Raw genomic sequence first — 23,099 nt, 5'->3', positions numbered from 1 at the left:
AAAGGAAATTTGTTTTCCCTGTTACTGATTCTGTTTTTTAAAATTAATTTTTATTGCATATTTGTTCTTTCTGAGTGTACAAAGATCCATCTCAGATATTTATTGGAATGAGATGAAGTAAACTTTTTAAAAAAATTTAAAGATTTATTTTTGTATTCCTCCCAGCATGTAAGGGGATAGAATAGAGTCTCAAAAATTATTTGAGTTATTTGAGTACGTCCAGCGAATATACACATTATTATAAAATACATTATATTTTGATTTGAGGGCTGGTGTATATACTGAGATTTATCAAGGCTGGAAACTTTTCTTGCTAATATTAGAATGTGTGTGTTTGCTATTTTAATTTTCTGATGTAAGAAACTTCTGCTTTACTTTTTCTTATACTGAAAGGGAAGATTACAACTGTAAGAGTAGCTTTAATTTTGTCCCATTAAAAAAGTGTTTGCTTTATAGCTCCTAAGTTTATGGCGGATTGGTAGTTATTTCGAAGGATTCAGACACACAACTGACATGAACTCTTTGGCACTCCTCAGGTGAGATTGGTAATAAAATTTAGTGTTTTTGTGACAGTTTCTGGGAAAACCAGTTAGTCCAGTTTTTCAGATTACAAGCCACTGTTTTGGAATACAAAATTAATTAGTAAAAAATTCTGTCTTCAGAGTTTTCAAGCCAGTTAAAAGGAGAAAATGTAATAAAAATCAAAATAAGATCAAGAGAAAAGTAACAGCACCCTCTTGAATAATCTCTTACTCCATTCCACTGAGGAATGCAGTCTTTATCAGACAGTGGAATTGTGTTTTTTGAATACTTTCAGCCAGCTTTTTCTTCTAATTTTTACTTACTGCACCAAAAACATAGTTAATGAAAAAAAAAAACAATCTTTTATCATTGTAGCACCAATAATTTTATATGTTTCATGCTTCCTTCCAGTCTTTGTGGGTACAGGATTCATTTAGAATAATCCCTGGTGTCTCTAGTCATCCTTTGTAACAATGAGAATCTTGGAGGCTGCACTGTTTGCTCATACAAACAGCTGCAATGTAATTGTGTCCACTGATGCTGTCTTGTTCTAATACCAGCAGAGTATATTGTTTAATAAGGAATGAAAGAATTGAAAACCAAACAAGATATTATTTAATGATCTATACTAAGTATAACTAGTGACAGGAAAAGTTCTCCGTAAGTTTTAGGGTTGAATATTAACTATTTTATAGTTTGGGTAGCTTCACTTAGGGCCTCAGAATGCTCTAGATGTCATAAATCAGAGATATCCAAACCTTTTGTGCATCACAGAATTCCCAGGAGAGCTTTTTTTTTTTAATATTCATTTGTTCCTTTGAGAGAGTGCCTGTGTGTGCGCGTTTGAGTGGGAAGAGGGGCAAAGGGAGAGAGAAGCAGAGAAGCAGACTCCCTGCTGAGTGCAGAGCCCCATGTGGGACTCAATCCCAGGATGCTGAGATCATGACCTGAGCTGAAATCAAGAGTGAGCCAGTCAGGTGCGCCATCCAGGAGAGCTTTTAAAAATACACATTCCTGGGCTTCACACTTTTAAAGATGGCATTCTAAGTGGTCATTTGCAGCCTGTCAGTCAAATTTGCTCACTTCTAACTAATTTTTTGAAAATCTATAAAGATAAGGAAGCTAAATACTTAAGAGATATTGTTAGTCTTACTTAAGATGACTCTATTTCGGGGCGCCTGGCTGACTCAGTCGGAAGAGCAGGCAATTCTTTATCTTGGGGTTGTGGGTTTGAGCCCCGAGTTGGGTGTAGAGATTACTAAAATAAATAAATAAACGTAAAAAACAATGAATATATCTCCTAAAGGTAAGCACATACCTTGGAAGAAAATCGAGTGAGATAGAGGAACGACAAGCATGCCCAGTACATACAGAGAAGAAGGGATGGGAAGACGGGGTGTGGAGAGGATGGTGATGGAGACATATTTAGTAGTGGGTCCAAGTAATACCACAGTTGTGCTAATTTTCAGTTTAATTTATTCTGATGCTTACCTTTCTAGACATTGGTAACATTCTTTAAGCAGAGGTCACAAACTCAACAAGTAGGGCTCAGACAGGTAATGCAAACATGAGTTGTTGAGGAATTTTGCTAGAAGAGAACCCTTGACACCTCTTGTGAGCAGCCATTATCAGTTAATTTTATGGCCTGTTGTCACCAAATCAAGTCCAGTATTTCTAGATCTTTGAGTTTTATTTAAGAGAAGCTAGGATCTGGATTTTACGTGAAATCTCCAGATTTGTAGATACTCGTTCATTTTATTAGACACTAAAAACTGAACAAAATACATCTATGGATTAAATTTGGCTCTCCTGCCACCAATTTACAATCTTTGTTTCAGAGTAGTGGTTCTGCAAGTGGTCCTTGGAGCAGCAGTATCAGCATCACCTGAGACCTTAATAGAAATGCAAGTTCCCAGGCCCCACCTCAGCTCTCTACTGAATTAGAATCTCTAGGAGTGAGGCCCAGGAATCTGTTTTAATAAACTCTCTGGGTGGTTCCAATGTGTGAAGTTTGAGAACCATTGTTTTGGAGTCTGGAAGTTGATAGCACAATTTTTATCTGAGGATAGATGCAAAGACAAGTTCATTGAATATCCTGTAGCTTTATCAAGTATATTTCTATATCAAAAATATCAGAGGTATATTGTTTTCAGATATAGATGAGCTTTTATATTTTTATTGCCAGCATCAGAATATACAATTATTAAATCACATTTTATTCTTTTTTTTTTTCTCCTGCCTTGCCCCCCTGCAGGTCCACCGCCCCCCCCCCCATGGTTGTTAGAGCATTGCAAATGAACTTAATAGCAACTCTGCCACATTTTGACTTCACTAGAACACATTGTAGATTTTTATTTATTGGTTGATTAAAATTAGATAAGTTTGTTGCTAATTTGAGTTCTGTTTGCTAGAATTAGATCTTGAACTTCCATTTTTAATTATCTTTTTATATGGGAGTGAAATTTAACTTACATGGTTTTATGTAAGCCTGGCCTCCTAATCGCTGACCACTTCATTCACATTTTAATGGCCAAGTATGCCATTATTTCCTCCATTCTCTAATGTCTAGACAATTGCTATCCTGATTATTCTGAAAACATTCCTTTTTGTGTTACCCATAAATACATTTGTTCATTTAAAAGTCCCAAGTGCCTTGCTAATCAAATTAATTATGAATTTCATATAGATAATTTTACATTTTAAAGTACATAGAAAGCTTTTAAATGAGAAAACTTCATGTATGTCTTGCATAATGAAGTGCTAAAAATGTGCTTTAGAGTACTTAGAGTGCTGAGATTGAGAAGTTTGGAATAATCTGATTTAAAGTAATGGATAATGGTATATGTCTTTCTCTGACTGACTTATTTTGCTTAGCATAATAATCTCTAGCTCCATCCATATGATTTCATTCATGTGGAATTTAAGAAACAAAACAGGGGCGCCTGGCCGGCTCAGAGGAGCATGTGACTCTTGATCTCAGAGTTGTGAGTTTGAGCCCCACATTGGGTGTAGAGATTACTTAAGTAAATAAACTTTAAAAAAAACAAACGCAAAGGGGTAAAAAAAGAGAGACAAGCCAAGAAACAGACTCTTAATTATAGAGAACTGATGGTTACCAGAGGGGAAGTGGGTGGAGAGATGGGGGAAATAGGTTATGGGGATCAAGGAGGGCACTTGTGATGAGCGCTGGGTATGGAAGTGTTGAATCACTATATTGTACACCTGAAACTAATATTACACTGTGTGTTAACTAACTGGAATTTAAATTAAAAAAGTAATGGATAATGAATTAAAAAATTCATCAAATTATATTTCTATGTAATATTTACTAATGAAAACATGCTTATATTCACAGGGTAAACCAGACTTGAATACAACATTGCCAATTAGACAAACTGCATCAATTTTCAAACAACCAGTAACCAAAGTCACAAATCATCCTAGTAATAAAGTGAAATCAGACCCACAACGAATGAATGAGCAGCCACGTCAGGTAAGGATCTAATTTTTTCTCCAATCTTAATTTGTCAGAAAATTCTGGTATTTTTACCAGACATAGTTCAAGTAAACTGGTTAAAATGGTAAATATTTGGAAGGAGAACTGTTTTATGTGCTAGGCTATTGCATGAATGCTAGAGAATAATATAATATTTAGGTAAAATGTTTTAGGAAAAAAATTAATTAAAAATGAATCTAAATTAATATGGACTACATTTTTATGGTTTTGTGTGGTAATGTACATGAGATTTGCTTCTGCTAATCTTAGTTTTTTTTAAAGATTATCTTTCCAGGGAGTAATATTTCCCAAGGGGACGAAGCATGCAGTTTGTGTTGCTTAGTTTAAAAATACTTTCTATTTTATAGAAACTACTTTTTGTTCTGATTTCTTATTATATGAAAGCTGTCCCTCCCCTTTTGAAAAACAGAATTAAATAAACTTTGTTAATATGGTATATTGTCCTGTGACTTCCATTTTTGCAGAAATTGAGTTTATATTTCTCTTTCTTTATTGCTTCAAGCTGTATTGCACCAGAATCTGTTCTTAGAAAAAAGTATTACCTGAGAGGCCTCCCTGCTGCTTAATAATGTCACATAGCCAGGGGAGGGAGACTTGACAAAATGCTTACCTTTCCAAATAACCTTGCTCATTCACTGCCTAATTGTGGTCAAAAAGTTTAGGTACTTCGGGAATTTTTAGTAGCAATTGGGGTGAGGGAGTGGAGGGAGAAACATCTGTGCATATTTTTTTCTCTCCTTTCTCTGCCTACTCCCACTTACAGATTAGAAATGCTGATTTACCTACGACAATTATCTTTTGCTCTCATATTCCCCGTTTAGATGCCTCACTCCACCTTTTCATTTGAATTTTGTTTTTCACTAGTCCCTCAAGTGTCTCATCTCCAGACTTCATAAAGGATTGGGCCAAAACTTTCAGACAGTTGCTCTAGAAGAAACTACATAAAGAAATTCAGTTCCCACATCCTCTGTAGTGTTTTTTCCTCTTCAGGTGAGCCAGGAAAACAGAAGATATTTGGAGCCACATTGGATCAGCATCTTGCTATAGATGTCTCAAGATTTGAAGTTCTAAACTTGCTTTACTGTTGGTCCCCAAGAGATTCAACAGGGGCCATGTAAGTGTATCACATCCAATATAAAAGATGCGTACCTGCATGTGCCTTTAGGCTCTTGTCAGCACTTAGGTTTCCTTTGGGCCATTCAGAGTTCTGTGCCAGGCTTTTCCCTTCCGTTTCACTACTGCACCCAGTGATAGTCACCAGACCTCCCGTAGTTTTAGTATAGTCATGACAACAGGGAAGGAGTTCTGCCATTCTGAACTTTGCCCACCTTGAAAATGCCATTCCCTGATTGTATTCTTTCTTAGATACTGTCTAAAGTCTTGAACATCTTGTCCTTTGGCTTTTGGTGATTTTTAAATCGTTTCCTTGTAAAGATTTTTATCGATAGAAATTTTCAAAGTCTGTAATTGGGTAAGACCGTTTGCTTCAAAAAGCCCAAAAGATAAAGAAAGTGGAGTAACTAATAATAATAGTTCCATATTGGAAATTTGAGTTGTCTTATTGAGACTAGGTAGTAGATGGATTTTATCCTCATCTTTTCTTTGTCAAATCATTCTCAAAATAGTCTATAAACCCTAATATTTTCAGGCCAATTGAGTAGCAAATTATGGTGATTTAAACAGTAATTTAATCGTTTTCTATACCTAGTTCAGTCACAGATTTAAACAACTGTAGTAATTGTATTCATTGGGTGTTTCCCTGGCTGTAGAGACGCTGGTAATGGAGATTTTTAAAGCTGAAGTAGTCATATCAGTTGCTCCTTATTCACTGATACATTGGGTAGTTTTACATTTTCCTTCTTTTACTAAAGTTTATGACATTGTTTTCAAATGAGAAGTATATGTCAAGCTAAATCCCATCTCCCCCCCACCAATCTTATGTCATTTAACCCAGATCTTTTGAGGGTTTTATCTTCCTTTTAGCTTGCATAGACAGGAAGTGTTAAAATTATTTAGGAGGTTACTTCTCCGAAAGTTTGAACTTTTTTTCCCTTTATCCTCGTGTCACCTGACAGTTTTTGCTGTTTTTGATTATACCAAGACATTAGTTGGCTTTCCCCTGTCTTTATCTTCAACATGAGAATTGAGGTAATATTTGACTACTGTCTTGCTAATAGGATTTCAGAATAAAGGACTGGGCATTGAACAACTCTAGGAAAATAGCAGAGACAACTTTAAATTAATGTCTTGCAAATCATAACGTCATTCTGACAATTCCAGTATAGATCCAGGTTTTTAAGTAAAGGAAAGATGTTGATTTAAATTTTATTTTGACATACATATGTCAGATATGTGTTAATCAGCTCTTATTGTTGAGGAGATAGTTGAAAAAAAATTGGCAAAAATAATTCTTCCAACTGTGCTTTTCCACAGCCTTGCTGAACCAGATTGGCAGTATAAATTGCCAGATAGTCCATTTGGAGAAGTTATTTTGATCATCCAGTAAAAAAACTAGACAAAGAGGTTTCTATTTTTGAGGTTCCTGTGGATATAAATGTTTTTATTCCTTAACCGTGTCACAGTCTTTTAATAAGGTATTCAAGCTACTAGTATTGCCATTCTTTTTAGAAGGTTGAATTTTGAGACCTAGAACTAGGATTAGATTTTTGGATCTTCTTTGTTTTTGTTTTTGTTTTTTTTAAGATTTTATTTATTTATTTGACAGAGATAGAGACAGCCAGTGAGAGAGGGAACACAAGCAGGGGGAGTGGGAGAGGAAGAAGCAGGCTCATAGCGGAGGAGCCTGATGTGGGGCTCGATCCCGTAACGCTGGGATCACGCCCTGAGCCGAAGGCAGACGCTTAACCGCTGTGCCACCCAGGCGCCCCTAGATTTTTGGATCTTAACTCGGTTCCACCTTGAATAGGTTGAAGTGATTAATTTAGATGTGAAGCAATCATAGAAATTAATAATTCTTTTTTTAAAAATATTTTATTTATTTATTTGACAGAGACAGCTAGCGAGAGAGGGAACACAAGCGGGGGGAGTGGGAGAGGAAGAAGCAGGCTTCCCAGTGGAGCAGGGAGCCCGATGCGGGGCTCGATCCCAGGACCCTGGGATCATGCCATGGGCCAAAGGCAGACGCTTAACGATTGAGCCACCCAGGTGCCCAAATAATTCTGTCTTATATGACAAACATCCTATGCCTGTGTCATTATATGGCAGTCTGATTTGAATTCTGTAAAATATATGAATTACAAATTTCTAATGTATTGATTCCTTAGCTGCCTTAGCTTTAAAATGGCAAATTAGGGCATGTAAACAAAAATGCATTAAATGGAATTCAGCAGTGATTTCTGCCTACAATTAAAACTATATGGTAGAGATGGAATTTGTAAAACCTGGTTTTTATGGGTGAATAGTGAGATATTTATCAGTATATTATCAGCATATTTGATAAGTGCTTGTCTTTTCATTAGATTAAAAAAGAATCTGGAGTGAGGTGAAGGGTACTCTACCAACTATAAGACTATTATCCCAAACAGTAAGATGATTGAAATGTTCTTTTTGGGTCAGATATGTAAAACATATCCAGAATTTTTAACCTAATTGAATTATGATTTTGCTATTAAGGATGTCTTTCCCAGCTTTCTTCCTTCAATATATGAAGAACTCACATTTCTGTTTATCTCTTTGATGCTGTCATCTTTGACACTTTCTGGTCTCTTGCTTTTTCTTTTATCCTCAACTCAAACTTCATCGTTGAGCCATTACTTCTTTTAATTAGTATATTATAGGGTGCTCATAGGCTATGGGTGTTTTTGATAGTCTTTGAATATCAGTTACATATCTTACAGAATATTCACTTTTTTTACCAAAAAATAAATATTTAAAAATCAGTGAAGAAGTGTAGATTTAAATGTTCTATTTGATCCTGGATTTTTTCCTTGTATTTGCTAATTCTTCTCTCAAAAGATAAGAAACTTTACTCTCTTCTAGAAGTCAGCCTCTTTTTTTTTGGAATGATTTTTTCCCAGCTTTATTGAGATATAATTGACATATAACATTCTGTAAGTTGGAGGTCTACAATGTAATGATGATTTTATACACATAAACATTGTAAAATGATAACCACAATAAGGTTCAGTAACACGACCATCACTTCATACAATTGCCATTTTTTTGTTGTGGTGGTGGTGGTGGTGGTGGTGAGAATAGTTAAGATCTCTCTCAGCAGCTTTCAGGTATACAGTACGGTATTGTTATCTACATTTGCCATGCTGTACATAGGTACCCAGAACTTAATTCATCTTATAACTGGAAGTTTATATCCTTTGACTGTCACCTCTCCAACCACCCCCACTCCTGGCCACCATGAGTCTTCTCTTTGTTTCTATGAGTTCAGCTGTTTTAGATTCCATGTGTAAGAAAGATCATATAGTATTTGTCTTTCTCTCTCTGACTTATTTCACTTAACATAATGCCCTCAAGGTTCATCCATGTCGTTATAAATGGCAGGATTTCCTTCCTTTTTATGGCTGATAATATTTCTTTAACCATTCATCTGTTGATGGACAAAGCCAAGTTTTCCAAGAATATTGAAATTAATATTGGGAATTCCAATATTAGGAATAATATTGGGAATATTGGGTATTGGGAATAATATTGCAATGACATGGGTCTGTAGATACCTCTCCAAGACAGTAATTTCATTTCCTTTGGATGTGTACTTAGAAGTGGGATTGCCGGATCAAATGGGAGTTCTATTTTTAATTTCTTGAGAAACCCCCACACTGTTTTCCATAGCAGCTGTACCAATTTCCATTCCTACCAACCGTGCACGAGGGTTCCCTTTTCTTCACATCCTTGCTAACACTTACTATCTCTTGTCTTTTTGATAGTAACCAAGAGGGAATATTTTTAAATATGTTAGAAGAAACTTTTAAGACGAAGTTAAATTTTAAAAATGTGTGCACCCTAAAGACATTGTGTATGAAAAGTTTCAAAATATTTCAGTATTTAGTTATTATAACCCATAAAATTACTCTTCGCACTAGACATTCTAACAGCATTTACTTCTTCCTGACCTCAGGGTTATTTCTAGTATAACTTCATATTAATGTTTTTATGATTGAGAAATAGACAAGCTAAAGCACAGAGTTCCATGGAGGATATTACATTCCTTTTCTCTAGATAGAAAAATTGGCTGCCTGCACAGCGGAAATAGATGGCATGTTGTCCTGTACTACTTAAAAGCATTATTCTGGGTGATGTAGGAAGATGCCGTGTACAAAGGGTCAAATAACTGGTACAGACACGTGCTGTAGGTGTTCCAGAAGGGTGATTTTACTGTGGCTAGGAGGGTTGGGGAAATATTTAGAAAAGATATGGGACATATGCTGGACTTTGCAGATTGAGTGGGATTTAGAAAAGCAGATGCGAGGACGAGGACATTCCAATTAGGGAGAGTAGTGTTAGCAAAGCTCTTACAATGGCAGTGGGCAAGGAATGAGAAGATAAGTTGTTTGAATATCAGGGTTTTCATGGGAAGTAGTGGGAATTGAGAATATTGTAACGGGTTTCCTTAAATGTCAGTCTTTACAATTTTAAACATTATCATTTGCTATATTTATAAGAGAAAGAAATTTGGGATAGACAAAAGAAAAAATTTCTCATCATTTTTTAAATGCAATTAGAATAGTATTTTAGCACTTTTTATATTCTTTCAATTTATTTTTTAAAGATTTTATTTATTTATTAGAGAGTGAGACAGGGCGAGTAGGGGAAGGGAGAGGGAAAAGCAGATTCTCCGCTGAGCAGGGAGCCCCATGCTCGATCCTAGGACCCTGGGATCATGACCCAAGCCAAAGGCAGACACCCAACCAACCGAGTCACCCAAGCACCCCTATTCTTTCAGTATTTTAACGCATTTTTTGATGGTGTCTTTGATCATCTTTTGATCATAGTATATATACATACCATTAGATTATACACGTTATCCATGTCTTATATAATTTATGTGCTGTGATTTTATAATTAATTTATATTGCTCCAACAGCTGTGCATTATGCTAGCATATGATTTACTTGACCATTTCCATAGTGTTATTTCCAATTTATCACTATTATAGGTAGTGCTCCAATGACTGTCTTTATATATATAAGTTCCTTTCTATATTTTACATTGTTTCATCAGACTAGATTCCAGAAATACAATTAGTGTAAATATTTATGATTTTTGATACATAGTGGGAAACTGATTGCCAAAGGGTTGCATCAGTTTAAAAGTCTGTGGATAAGTTATGTGCATTCCAGTTTTAGCTTACCTTCATTGCCATTGAGTATTATTAGTACTTTTTTTTTTTTTTTAAAGATTTTATTTATTTGACAGAGATAGAGACAGCCAGTGAGAGAGGGAACACAAGCAGGGGGAGTGGGAGAGGAAGAAGCAGGCTCATAGCGGAGGAGCCTGATGTGGGGCTCGATCCCATAACGCCGGGATCATGCCCTGAGCCGAAGGCAGACGCTTAACCGCCGTGCCACCCAGGTGCCCCTATTAGTACTTTTTCTTGTCAGTAACTCAATATGTAAAAATGGTATTTCATTGTATATTTGCATTTATTTGAATACTCATGTATTTGAACAAACTAAAGCATTTGTGTTTAACTTTGCAAATGAGAAATGTTTAGAGAATTTTGAATAAGGAAGTAGCTTTTTTATTACCCCTCTGAACTGAATGTAAACATATCTCCTTGTGGCCTAAAGCTAATTCCAACATCTGTGCTCCCCAAATGCATTCCCTCCTACCATCTCAGAGATCTCACTCAATGGATTATGTCAACTACATTTCACCATTGACTTCTCTAACTGGCTTCTTCCCCAAAGTTTTTAATTATACACAAATCTTCCCTCTCTTAAAAAAATATTCATTTTACTCTTTGTCCCTTTTAAGATTTGTTTTCTTTCTTTTCCTTTTACAGTCAAACTTCTTGGAATTGTGTGTATTTAATATCTCCCTTATCTCTTAGTTTTTATATCTCTGAAATACCACTTTTGTTCCCACTCTGCCGTTTGAATGGCTCTCATCAAGATTGCTGATGATCCCTGTTAAATTGGATGGACAAATTTCAGTCCTTAAGTTGCACGACTTAGGCACTGTGACTACCCCTGGCTTCTTAAATACACTTTTAGTCTGTGACACTGTACTCTTGGTTTTCCTCCTTCCTTTTTTCTCATTCCCCTTCTTAGGTTCTTTTTTCTGTATCCATCGTTTAAAATCATGGGGTTTCCCAGGGAATACTGTGCATTCTCTGTATGTAAAGCCTGCGTGGATGATTTCATTCATTCTTATGGCTTCAGTTATCATCTATATGTTAATGATTTCCAAGTTTACGTCTTTCTCCTGAGCTTCAGTTGTTTGTATCAATCCACCTACTAACATTGCTTGGAAGTCTTACCAGCACTTCTAATTCATCTTATAATCTCCATCATCCTGTCAAACTGGCCCTTTTTTCTATGTGCTTTATCTCAGTGAAAGTACCACTGTCTACCTGGCTGCCTAAGCCAGAACGCTGAGCATCACCCTAGGCTCTTGCCATTGTTTACCTCAAACATCTAATTAGCCAACTAGTCCTATGGACTTTGTCTCCATAAATACTCACTTGCTCCATCTCTGTACCAGGTAAATGTCATTTCATCTCATCTCTCTGCTTATTCTCTTCAATTCATTCTTCATATTGCATTCAGAAGCTCCATCTGACCTGAAGATCTGATAATGCTGTTCTTCTGGAAAGCTTTTAATGATTCCTGTTAAATTTTAGGGGAAAAAAAACTGCTAAATATAATGTACAAAGTCAAAACACCTGACATGACTTACAGAGTACTTCATAATTTGGCTTTTGCTTATCTCCTTGGCCTCACTTTCTTTTCTTGGTCTACATTTGAATCACACGAAACTTTTTGCAGAGTTTTGAATGTGCTATTCATTCCCCACTCCCCTCCATGCCCACATCATGCCCTTGCATTCCCTGGTCATATTTCATGGTGTTTTCTTTTCTACATTTAATTACCTGTTTTCTACTCCTCCCTCAAGTCTGAACTTAGATATCACTTTACCTGTTTGGAAAACCACTGATTTATCAAGTCTGGCTTTAGAGATCCTCCTTAGCATCTCTCCCTTCTCCTTTTCTGCTCTAACTATTCATTGCTTTATCCACAGTATCTCCACTATGTTAGTGCTTAATATGCGTTTGTTGAATTATGAATTAATGAACTTTTTAAATTAAAAAATCTTTAACTGAGCCTTCAACCTGTGCCAGGCACTTACCTCTAAGTAGTAGGGTTACTGCAGTGAACAAAACATTTACAGCTCCTGATCTCAATGGATCTTATCTCCTACTGTAATAGGGAGAGAGACAAATACATATGTAATTATCATGGTATGATAAGTGCAATGAAAAAAAAAAGCAAAGGAGAAAATATATGGTCTTCAACAGCAGAGAAGTATGGGGAGAACATCTTAGAGGTCTTAATCTGGTTATTGTACGTAATATGAGGGATGACTTAAGGCTAGGAGAACACTGAAGAAACTGTAGGAAATTAGGACATAGATGATAAGATCTGTTTCCTGCTGGTCATAAAGTCATTGACAAAATTTGTTGACTTATCAGCCATGCCTGCGAGAAGGAGTTTTAGAATTTAGGTAATTGGGAGAATGATGCTATCGACAGGAATATGGAAATATTGAGGGGTAGGTCAGTTTTTTTAAAATAATAAAATATGAATATGAGTATTAGAAAATTTGCACCCTTAAAGCAATTATGGGCTCTCCAGGTAGTAAAAGATGATGGTTGACCCAAGAGAGAAAACTGGTTTGAAGACTTGTCAGTCTTTATGGAGGTAAGAGTTATAGCCAAGAGGTTAGATGTAAATATTTTTTTTTAATTAATGAATTCATGGGTTATTCATTCATAGTAACCTCTAATCATCTTGTATTTTTGTAGTCCATCTAAAAATATTGTAGCTATCATGTGGGGAGACCCATGACATTTTTCAAAATTTTAGTATTTACCTAGGTAACATAGGAATATAGATGAAAAAAAAATACTAAAAATTTTGTTTCAAAAGAGTAGTTTCCTATCTTTTATGTCTTCTAGTCTCATTTCCAGAGGCTTTATTCTTAATTCTGGCTGTTTTCCTTTATAATTACCTCTCTGTTTCTGAATAATATACTTATTCTGCTATATTTTTATTTGTTAATTTTCAACATTATTTCTCGACTTCTCACAACGGTAGATGAGTACATAGTTCTCTCTCTCTGCTCTCATGTTCCCAACATAGTTGTATCATGTTTTTGGTTAAATAGGGTTTACATTATTATGACTGAAAATATTCATGCACAGGGCAAATAATGCCCTATCATCATCATCAGAATGGGTTTCATAATTTGTTGTTGTTGTTAATCTTAAGAATTGTATGCTAGGTTTCTTTATGATTATAGTTAATCTTTCATAATGCTTTACTATTTCTGCCACAGGCCTATCAATAATATTTTTCTTATGCTGAAATCCATGGGATTCTGTCTTGTGTTTTTCTTGGAGTCACCTCGACTCCCCTTAGGCTGGATTTGTTCTCTAGTCCTCCTGGGTAGCTGTGGCTCTAGGGATTTCCTGTGCTGTACTTCTGCACTGGACTTTTCTGGATTTCTGTCTTCTTCTCTCTCAGTATATACCCTTAATTGTAGCTAATCCTCCAGTACCTTTCTCATAAAATATAGTGGGAAGTAAAGTTTTTGAGAACCTGCACATTAGAAATAACTTTATTCCTCCTGCACACAATCAGGTTTGGCCCAGCATCATTTACCAAAAAGAGCGTTCTTTTTCATTGCTCTTCGTGGTCACGAATGTCATAAATGAAATGCGAAAGAGTGGAAGTCTTATGAAAGTTTTTGGGCTCCCGGTTCTATTTTTGGTCTATTTGTAATGTGAATCAGTTTCTACACTCAGGTCTATTTCATTGGTCTGTTTGTCTTTTCTTTCCTAATACCTCACTGTCTTCAATACTATAGTTTTATAAAAAGTCTTGATATCTGGTAGTATACATTTCCAGCTTTGTTATGCTTGGCTTAAGATTATCTTGGTTAGTTTTGGCTCTTTGCAGTTCCACATAAATTTTAGATTGACCGTGTCCACTATTCTCCAAACCCTGCTAGGATTGTAATCTATAGGACAATATGGAGGAGAATTATCATTTTTATAATGTTAAGTCTTAAAATTCATAAATCTTATATATCCCTCCATTAAAACATAAAATTATATTAAAATCATAGTTTTCAGTCTAATGATCTTATATATCTTTGATTTCTAGATATTTGATGTATTTTGATGCTACTCTAATTACATTTTTTTGTTTTCTAGTTGTCTGTTGCTAATATGTAGAAATAAATTGATTTTGTAGATTGTACTTATTTATCTTTCTAAATTCACTTATTAAACATAGTCAGTGAGCCTCTTCAACTTTATACATGAACAAACAAACCTGTCACCTGCAAATGAGAGTTTTATTTCTTCCCTGCTGACCCTTAAACCTTTTTTTCCTTGTCTTATTTCGCTAGCTAGGACTTCCAATACAGTCTTAAATAGGAGTGGTAACAGATATCCCTCTCTCATTCATGTTACCAGGGAATGATTTTAATGTTTCTCCATTAAATATGATACTTGCTGTAGGTTTTTTTTGGTAAATACCTTTTTTAGATTAAGGAAATGAAATTCACTGCTGTTCCTCGTTTACGAAGAATATTTTTCATGAGTGGGTATTGAATTTTATCAAAATCTTTTTCTCTACCTAGTTAAATGCTGAAATGTTTTTTATTCCTTATTCTGTTAATATAGTGAATTTACAGTGATTAGTTTATGTGGTGGATTGTGCTGCTTGGTTCTTTTGAATATTACACAAGCCTTGAATTCCTGGATTAAGCCCAGTGTGGTTATGATGTATTATCATTGTTATTGCTGTTTAGATTTGCTGTTATGTGGTTTAGGATTTTTTTGCATTTATATTCCCTAAGAGATTGACTTGCATTTTTCTTTTCTTGTAATTTTCTTCTCAATCTTTAGTATGGAGGTTTTGCTGGCTTTGTACAGTAAGCTGGGAGGTTATCCTTCTTTTATGTTCCCTAGAGGAGTTTGTGTAAAATTGGTACTTATCTCCATGTGTTTGGAAGAGTTAATTGTGAGGCATCTCCTCCCCCCTTTCTTTAAATGACAAAGCTTGAAATTAGGTTCAATTTATTTGATAGATATGTGCATGAATATTCATATTTTCTATTTCTTCTTATGTCAAATTTGAGAATATGTTTTTCTAGGAATTTGTAGATTTCATAATTTTCAAATTTAGTAGTTTCAGATTGTTGCTAACATTTTGACAAGTATTGCATGCCCACTCAGTGTAGGTTCGATGTGCTCCTGACAAACTCGACAAGCAGCTGCAGCAGATGGTCTTGCACTTCCATCCCCCTCAACCCTAAGTTTTGCTGTTTGCGTCATTCTTCCAGCCTCTTTAGCCCAAATTGTTATCTTTTGCCTTAACAAGAGACCTCACTATAGTTTGCACAGCCACATGAGTCAAGCTTTTCCTTGATTTACATAGTAATTTTCTTGTCATGATCTTGCCGTTTCTTCCTGGGACCCTCTCACAAAATAAGGAGGTGGCTAGGGTTTGACTTTGATGTTTGCAGGCCATGGTATTTAAGTTAAGTTGTTTTTGCTGAACAGAACTAGACAACTCAGATACCATAAGGGGTTGATTTGAAATAGAGCACTTTATAAACTGGACGGTGAATTCCTTCTGGTCAGGAAGCATCATTCCTCTGTATAGCCCTAACCCAGTGTCTTGCATATTTAGCTTTTCATGAGTCAGTGAATATAAAGTGCACATTTTCTTGGTTTTGCTTTAGTCTACAAATACATGACAAGGCCCTTTGTTCTTTGATTGGATTTAGCAAAAGCCTTAGAAAAGTGAATCAAATATTCATTGAATTTATGAAATTCTAACATTAGAAAATGAGAAATTCAATAAAAATTGCATTTTTCCAAAGAATTTTCTCATTTTTTAATTGGTGTTTTGATGACCTTTTCTGAGATGGATGAGACAGTGATTGGTGTTTCTATTTAATAGTGAAAACACATCCAAAGAGATGAAATGACTTGCGTAAATAAGGCAGCACATCTCTTTAATAGTTGAGTCAGGACGAAAACATTCAGCTCCCAAACCAGTATCTTTCCGTCACCCTGTACTCCTGCTTAGCCACAAAGTCATCTCTAAACATTTGAGTGCCCGCGCTGTGTCTAACATCATGCTCTTTTTTTTTTTTTTTAAACATCATGCTCTTGACAGAGGTGAAGACTGTGCAGATTAAAACTCTTAAAATGGCGAGATTTTAACGGTGACTTTGGGTTCTTCTATTTTACAAATTATTAACAGACACCTTTTTATGCATTTTAAATATTTGTTTTTGTTAGAAAAAAATGCTCATAGTCTTATTTCTTTGACTCTTACCATTAGTTTTAATTTGTTGCTTAACAGTAATAGAAATACAGAAACATACAGAGAACCATCATAAAAGGCAGACTTTCATAAGTCTTCTGATAGCAGGGGATTTCAACAGTGAGGGCTTGAATCAGGAACTGGATTTGGTAATTACAAGGTTACTGTGACCTTCGGCAGGTCAGTGTTAACATAATAATAGGAGTAGAGTAGAGTTTAGAAGAAGAGAATGAATGGAAGGAGAGGAAATAAGAGGGAAAGTTTCTCTTCTAGTAGAAAGAAGAAGATAGAGTTGGTTTGAGGGAGAAGTAGTGTGCATAGGGACATTTTTTAGGTTGTCCGTGTTGGAGTGTATCAGTCTCTTCGGGGAAAGAAGCCCAAGGAGAGGAAGAGGGAAAATGGAAAATGTAGGAGGAGAAGTTGGGCAAATTGTTGGGGCAAGATCAGGAGGAGGCAGAAGATACCACCAAGAGCCAAGTGTAGAGATAATCTTAGAAATGCAGCAGGATACTTACTCCTCGGAGACAGGAGATAAGAAAAGAAAGAGTAAATGGCTGGGAGGGGGTCTCTTGTGGAAGGGATATTTGATGAGGCTCAAGGCCCTTAGGCTTGAACTCCTGGCTTTCTAGTCAACAATATCTGTTGTTAACAGCTACTTAGCATAGGAGCTGACATTCAGCTTCTGGTACATATTTAAAATAAACAATGAGAAATAGTTCAGATATATAGGAGTTTTAGATGAACTTTACTTAGTTTCATTATTGAAATTTCAGTGTGTTTCTGTATAATCAGTTCATTTTTTTTGGTGGAGATTATAATTTCAAAAGGTAAGGGAGGATGTATTTTCAAACAATATATGAGGGCTAAAATCAGTTTTAAGTTTTTGTGTGGCCAGTTTGGGGCTTTTAGTTTAGAATTGCCCAGGCCCTACCTGTAGCTACACATTAAGATCTTACAGAAATTAACATGTTCAAGATCCACCTTTTGTTCTGTTTTGTTGCTCTGCCTGTACTTGAATACCTAAAATCGTTCTGAACAGAGACGTGCCTTTCTCAGTAGTCAGTGGCAGATTTGCACATGTGTGTGGTCTCCAATCCTTTGGGAATAACAGAGAGCTCCTTTTAAAATCTGTACATACAGATTTTCTAACATAGGGTTGGAATATAAAAGGTCATGTTTTAGTTGTTTGGAACTCTACGGCTTCCAGTAGAAATGATATTATAAATGGTTCTAGCATCCCAGACCAGCCTATAAAAGACCATTTAATCTTAGGTGTGTCTGAATTATTAAAAATAATTACTGTTTATAACCATGTTTCTATCTGGAGGTGCCTTAAATTTCAACTCTGAAGGTAAGAAATACTTTTCCCACTTCTGCTTTGTCTTATACCCTTGCCTGGCAGTGACAGAAAACACAACCAGCTCCAAGCTACTTTGGTGGTTCTTACGGGGGCCCAGGAGTGAGGAGCTAGGATAGAGACTCTTGGAGCTGGCTACGGTCAGGGCATCTACCAATGGAGGGCTCTTCTTTCTGTTTCAGCAATGAGATTTGGGCCTCTAGCGTTGTAAACCTCCTACCTGTCCTCTTTGTCTTTCTCTGAACCAGCGGTTTTTAACAGACCTGATTTTGTCCGTCTTCCCCCATGTACCCAGGGAAATTTGGCAATGTCTAGAGCCATTTTTGGTCACAACTGGGGTAGTGCTAATGCTATCTAGTGGGTATAGGCCAGGGATGCTCCTAAACCTCCAAAACGAAGGATTATCCAACCCAAAATGCTAATGATGCCAAGATTGGGAAACTTCTTTAAGCCATCTTTCCTGGTTCGAGTTTGGTTTTTTTGTTTTTCTTTCTCTTCTTGCTTCACTGCAGAACAGAAATGTAGTTCGTGTTCCCTGATTCTCTCCTACCTTCTGTTCTTGAAATAAGCTCAGAGCCCTTTTGAGGTTTTTCTAAGGGCTTTACTATCATCACAACATGGAAATAGATGGAGTAAAAATAACAAGAAAATTACAGTTTCAGGAAATCTTAATTAAAAGCTACCCATGATATCCGCTGGACTTTAAATAGAACAAAATTCTGATCCTTCTCTGGGCTTCCCCTCGTTCTTCCCCATTGTGGTTTCCTCATTCCCTGGGTTCCCTCCTTCCTCACTCATTCTACTCAACTGTGGAGAGCCTCGGCAGTGATCCTTCCACAGTCCTCCAAATGAGCAGTGGCAGGAGGGATGAAAAATTCTTGCATCGTTTTTAACAGGGAGTTATGGGAAGATTCTTTGATAGGTCTAGCCAGAACTATTTTCTGTCGACTTCCTCCTTTTATGAAATTCACAGAATGAGATTATATCACAGCATTTTCCTAAGTCCTGCTGCGTGGCACAGGGTCTCCTTTCCCTACTGGTTTCTCCTTTCCTCTTGCACTGTGTTTTCCACTTCCACGGATGTCGTGGACGTGCATGTGCTCGTGCTTAGAACGGCCCATGCCTGGTTGAATGCTCACCGTTGCTATCGTGAAATTCTTAATACTTTTTGAACAACGGACCTCGCATTTTCTTTTTCATCTCACTGAGTCCTGCAAATTATGTGGTCGGTCCTGCTCACCAGAGTTCTCCCAGCCAACTTTGGTTTAGGTGAGAGGCAGTCCGGCTTGGATGAGAAGAGGAAAAGGAGGAGTTTTAAGATATTTGTAGAAAGAAAACCCCAGCTGAAAATCTGGGAGGGAAGGGCAGATTCAAATGCATGTGCTCAGTCTTCATGTATGAATACTCACCTTTCAGAGTTGATTATTTTTTAATTTGTTCATATTTATTAATTTTAGGAAGATGACCAGTTACTTATTGAATGCTATTGTATGGTCAGTGTGCTGAAAAATTTAATAAAATGATATTTGCTCTGTATTGGGCATGTTCAGATGTTTGTAAAAGCTCCTCATTTATTTGCTATAACTCTTTGAGCTTGTTTTTATTGTCCCTTTCCATAGAGTTGGAAACTGACATTGAGACAGGTTAAGTTGTTTAACTTTGTAAAACTGGTAAGTGACAAAGCAAGAATTTGAACTCAAGCCCGCTGCCAGTCACTCTGCCACTCAGACGTTAAATCTTCCTGCCCTTCCTACCCTTGACAGTTGACTGTCAAGTTGATGTTATGAGTATAAAGAGAAGGTCAAGTTCTTTTCATCAGTGAATTTTTTTTGGACACTACACGAACATATCAGTGCTTTTCAAATTACATATGATGGTGGATGAAAATAATGCTGGTATATTTGATCTACATACTTTTCAATGTTTCATGAGAAATAGATATGAATATAATTGACCTAAAACAGTGTTCTTATAGAAAGAATTCAAAAGTCTTCTGTTTTTATGCTCGGGAAACCACTCCCCCTCTCCTGTTTCATGAAATATCTGCTACCACTCTGTTGTTAGTGGGACTCATCTGAAAGCATTTTCTTGGATTAGGGGGGTCTCAGACTTTAATTTCCATCCACCAAATAAAAATGTGATGTTCAATGGGGTCGATATTTGCAATTAATTCTAAGAAAGCTAATTTGCAGAGAATATATATTACATCAATTCTTTGGTTTTTATCATGTAAGCTACCCCCAGATTATGGTTTGCTACCGTAAAACTCCCATGCCAGCTGTAGTCTAAACATTGCAAGCCTGGGCTTCTTAATGCTGCCTGCCGAGAAGGTGGGCATCAGCACAAATTGCCTGCAATTGACGACTTACACAGTGTTAGGCAAATTAAGAGTAACTTGACAGTGTTGTTGGCATTTATTGAACTTTCATCAGCCTTTGATTTCGTGAGTGAAAGGGTCTGAGGCCTGTTACCTTCTGATCTAACATAGAGCCAAATATATAAATGCTCTTGCAGGGCTGTTATTGGTAAGATCAGGACCGTTTAATCACACTGACCTGGGTTTTAATTCCAGCTGCACCACTGACTAGTTACGCAACCTTTGGTAGGTGACTGTACATGGGACTAATAATGCCTTCTTCAAAATGCTGTTGGAAAGATTAACTGGATTTCTGTACATAAAGCACTGAACACAGTGCCAGGCCTCTGGAAAGGGCTTGGTGGGTAAGTGGTAAGTTGTCCTCTTCCTCCTCCTCTTTTCTGCCAAGAGAATGTGACTGGGCATCAGCAGAACTTTGGGTCAGCCCTTTCTCTATTCACGCCTGAACAATTTAGTATGCTCTTAAATATACTTTGACACATGTCTTCCTGCAGTGAAAAAGAGAAAGGCAAATATCTTCTTCCAGTCGTCTGCAAGAACAGAATAGAATAATATATTTTTTACTTTTCTGGTGTAATGAGGAATAAAGCTCAGAGATCTTGGTGATCAGTGTACACCAGCCTTATGTGTGCAGTACCATTCTTTCAATACAAACCAAACCAGTCTTTCTCGAACTGAGATCCCTGGCCCTGCATCAGAATCACCTAAGACACGTACAAAATAAATAAATAAATCTAGCCCCATACCCCAGACCTACTGAACAGAATCCCTAGGGCTGAGACTTTGGGATGAACATTTAAAAAAAGCCACTGTGGTTGTTCCTCTGCATGAGAACACTTAGAAATACTGAGCAGTACTCTCTGTCTCCCCTCCTTGCCTCTTTAAGATAGTCCCTTGGCTTGCAGTAGTCTTTGCTGCTTTGTAGAATTCTTACACTTCTTTTTCAAGAGCTGCCTCTTCCTGAAAGCCTTCCCAGATTCTCCCAAATTGAAGTTAATTTTGTATCTTCACTGTTGTGGCTCTCATAGTCTACCTTGTAGCGTTTTGCTAGTTTCCCGTCAAATGGTAAGCTCTGAGAGGGCAGCGATTGCCAGTTATCCTAGTAACTATCCCCAGTGCCTAACAAAATACTTCACATATAATGGGCACTAAAAGAGTATTTGTTGAATTTGGATTGATCCTCTAATTATGTTTTTCCAGTAAACCGTCTTGTCCTGACTTCCGCAGAAGAGCGCACATTCCTTCATTGTACATATTATCAAGCTCAGGGTGTTGGAGGACGCTACTAACAGACATAACTAGCCCGAGTTCCCAGTGCGTCAACATAGCGATGTGTGTTTGTGTGTGGTTGTGAGCAGTTGCTTTGCAATCCCTATTTCTTCCTCATCCTCTTCTTTGGATACCCTCTGGAAGACAAGTTGAACAAATCCCCCCAAGTCCCAGTTAAATCCACAGCAATTAAGAAAAGAAAATGCTACTACAATTGTATCTGGGTTGGTTTTATTTTCAGAAAACAGATTGGTCATCCCGCTAAAGAAGCAGCTTTCATAACACACTGTCCTGTGTGTCCCCTGGGACTCTGAGACGAAGTACATGCATCTGTACTTCCACTGATGTCGTAGATATGCCTCCTACATCCATGTGAGGAGCAAAGGTGTGGCGATGCACTCAGGTGTCCAGGAAGATGGTTCCTCCAAAGCTCTGCTGCCCCTGTCCCTGACATTTTAGACACTGCTGTGGTTCGGAATGACTCTATTGCCAGCTTCTGCTTCTCCATCAGCTAGTCAACTGGATAGGGCATTCCCCAGATTTTTGGCAATAGAATGTGATGCTTCAAATTGGAGCTATCCAATTTTCTTATGTACTGGAGGGTGACAAAAGAAACAAGGTATTAGAGGCACCTGGAGGGTCTTATTATTGGGGATTAGAGAGGGATATAATAACTGAGGGTGATAGCACGTTTTGGGATTTTCTCCAAATATTCAATCACTGCTTCTTAAAAGTGTTACCTTGATTATTTGGCCTCGCACCAGGCAGCAGGGTTATGCTGAGATTATCATTGGATTTGGCAGGTGAAATCAGATATTCAGTGGGTAGGTTAGGATTTATGAAAGCCATAGTGCTTATGAAGGTGTGATGGAAGAGATTGGATAGTTTTGATAAGAGGGAGACTCCTTACAAATTTAGGGAGACTCTTCTTTCTTTCTTTCTTCTTCTTCTTCTTCTTTTTTTTGTCTTTAGACTTTTTTTTTTTTTTGAAGATTTTATTCATTTATTTGACAGAGACACAGTGAGAGAGGGAACACAAGCAGGGGGAGTGGAAGAGTGAGAAGCAGGCTTCCCACCTGAGCAGGGAGCTGGATGCGAGGCTTGATCCCAGGACGCTGAGATCACAACCTGAGCCAAAGGCAGACACTCAGCCACTGAGCCACCCAGGCACCCTATGTCTTTAGACTTTTAATGGCTGGAGAGGTAATATAATAAGAACTCCAGATGGCCACAATTTGTCATCTAGTAAAAACATGGAATTCATAAATGAGCAGGTCAGGAAATTTTAAATTTAGGCAGAGGAAGACTTCTCCCTTCCCTGTACCTCTCCACAGCATGCAGGGTTATAAAATGATCAGAGATAAAGAGGAAAGGTCATTGAATTTGGTGGGAGGGGCTAACTGCCTCCTAGAGTAAATTTGGTGAAAATTTATGAGGAAAGGGACTGGGTAATCAAGTTGAAATGGGCCTGGGGGATGGAGTCAGTGCATATTGTCCATTCCTTGAGGAACTGGC

The 23,099-nt window shown here is 37.1% G+C and overlaps 1 protein-coding gene across 2 annotated transcripts in view; it reads left to right on the top strand.

Moving 5' to 3' along the window:
• Positions 1-23,099, top strand: part of MBD2 (methyl-CpG binding domain protein 2) — a 65,860-nt gene that overhangs the window by 26,213 nt on the left and 16,548 nt on the right. For both annotated transcript variants that reach the window (XM_034643294.1, XM_019794605.2), the window contains exon 3: positions 3,878-4,015. In XM_034643294.1, the coding sequence (XP_034499185.1) occupies positions 3,878-4,015 (138 nt within the window). The remainder of the gene's footprint in view (positions 1-3,877; positions 4,016-23,099) is intronic.

Source organism: Ailuropoda melanoleuca, chromosome 14 (genome assembly GCF_002007445.2).
Source record: "Ailuropoda melanoleuca isolate Jingjing chromosome 14, ASM200744v2, whole genome shotgun sequence".
In the NCBI taxonomy this organism is placed as follows: domain Eukaryota; kingdom Metazoa; phylum Chordata; class Mammalia; order Carnivora; family Ursidae; genus Ailuropoda; species Ailuropoda melanoleuca.
Note: the sequence above shows the minus strand (reverse complement) of the source record. Positions and strands in the feature narration are given on the sequence as shown.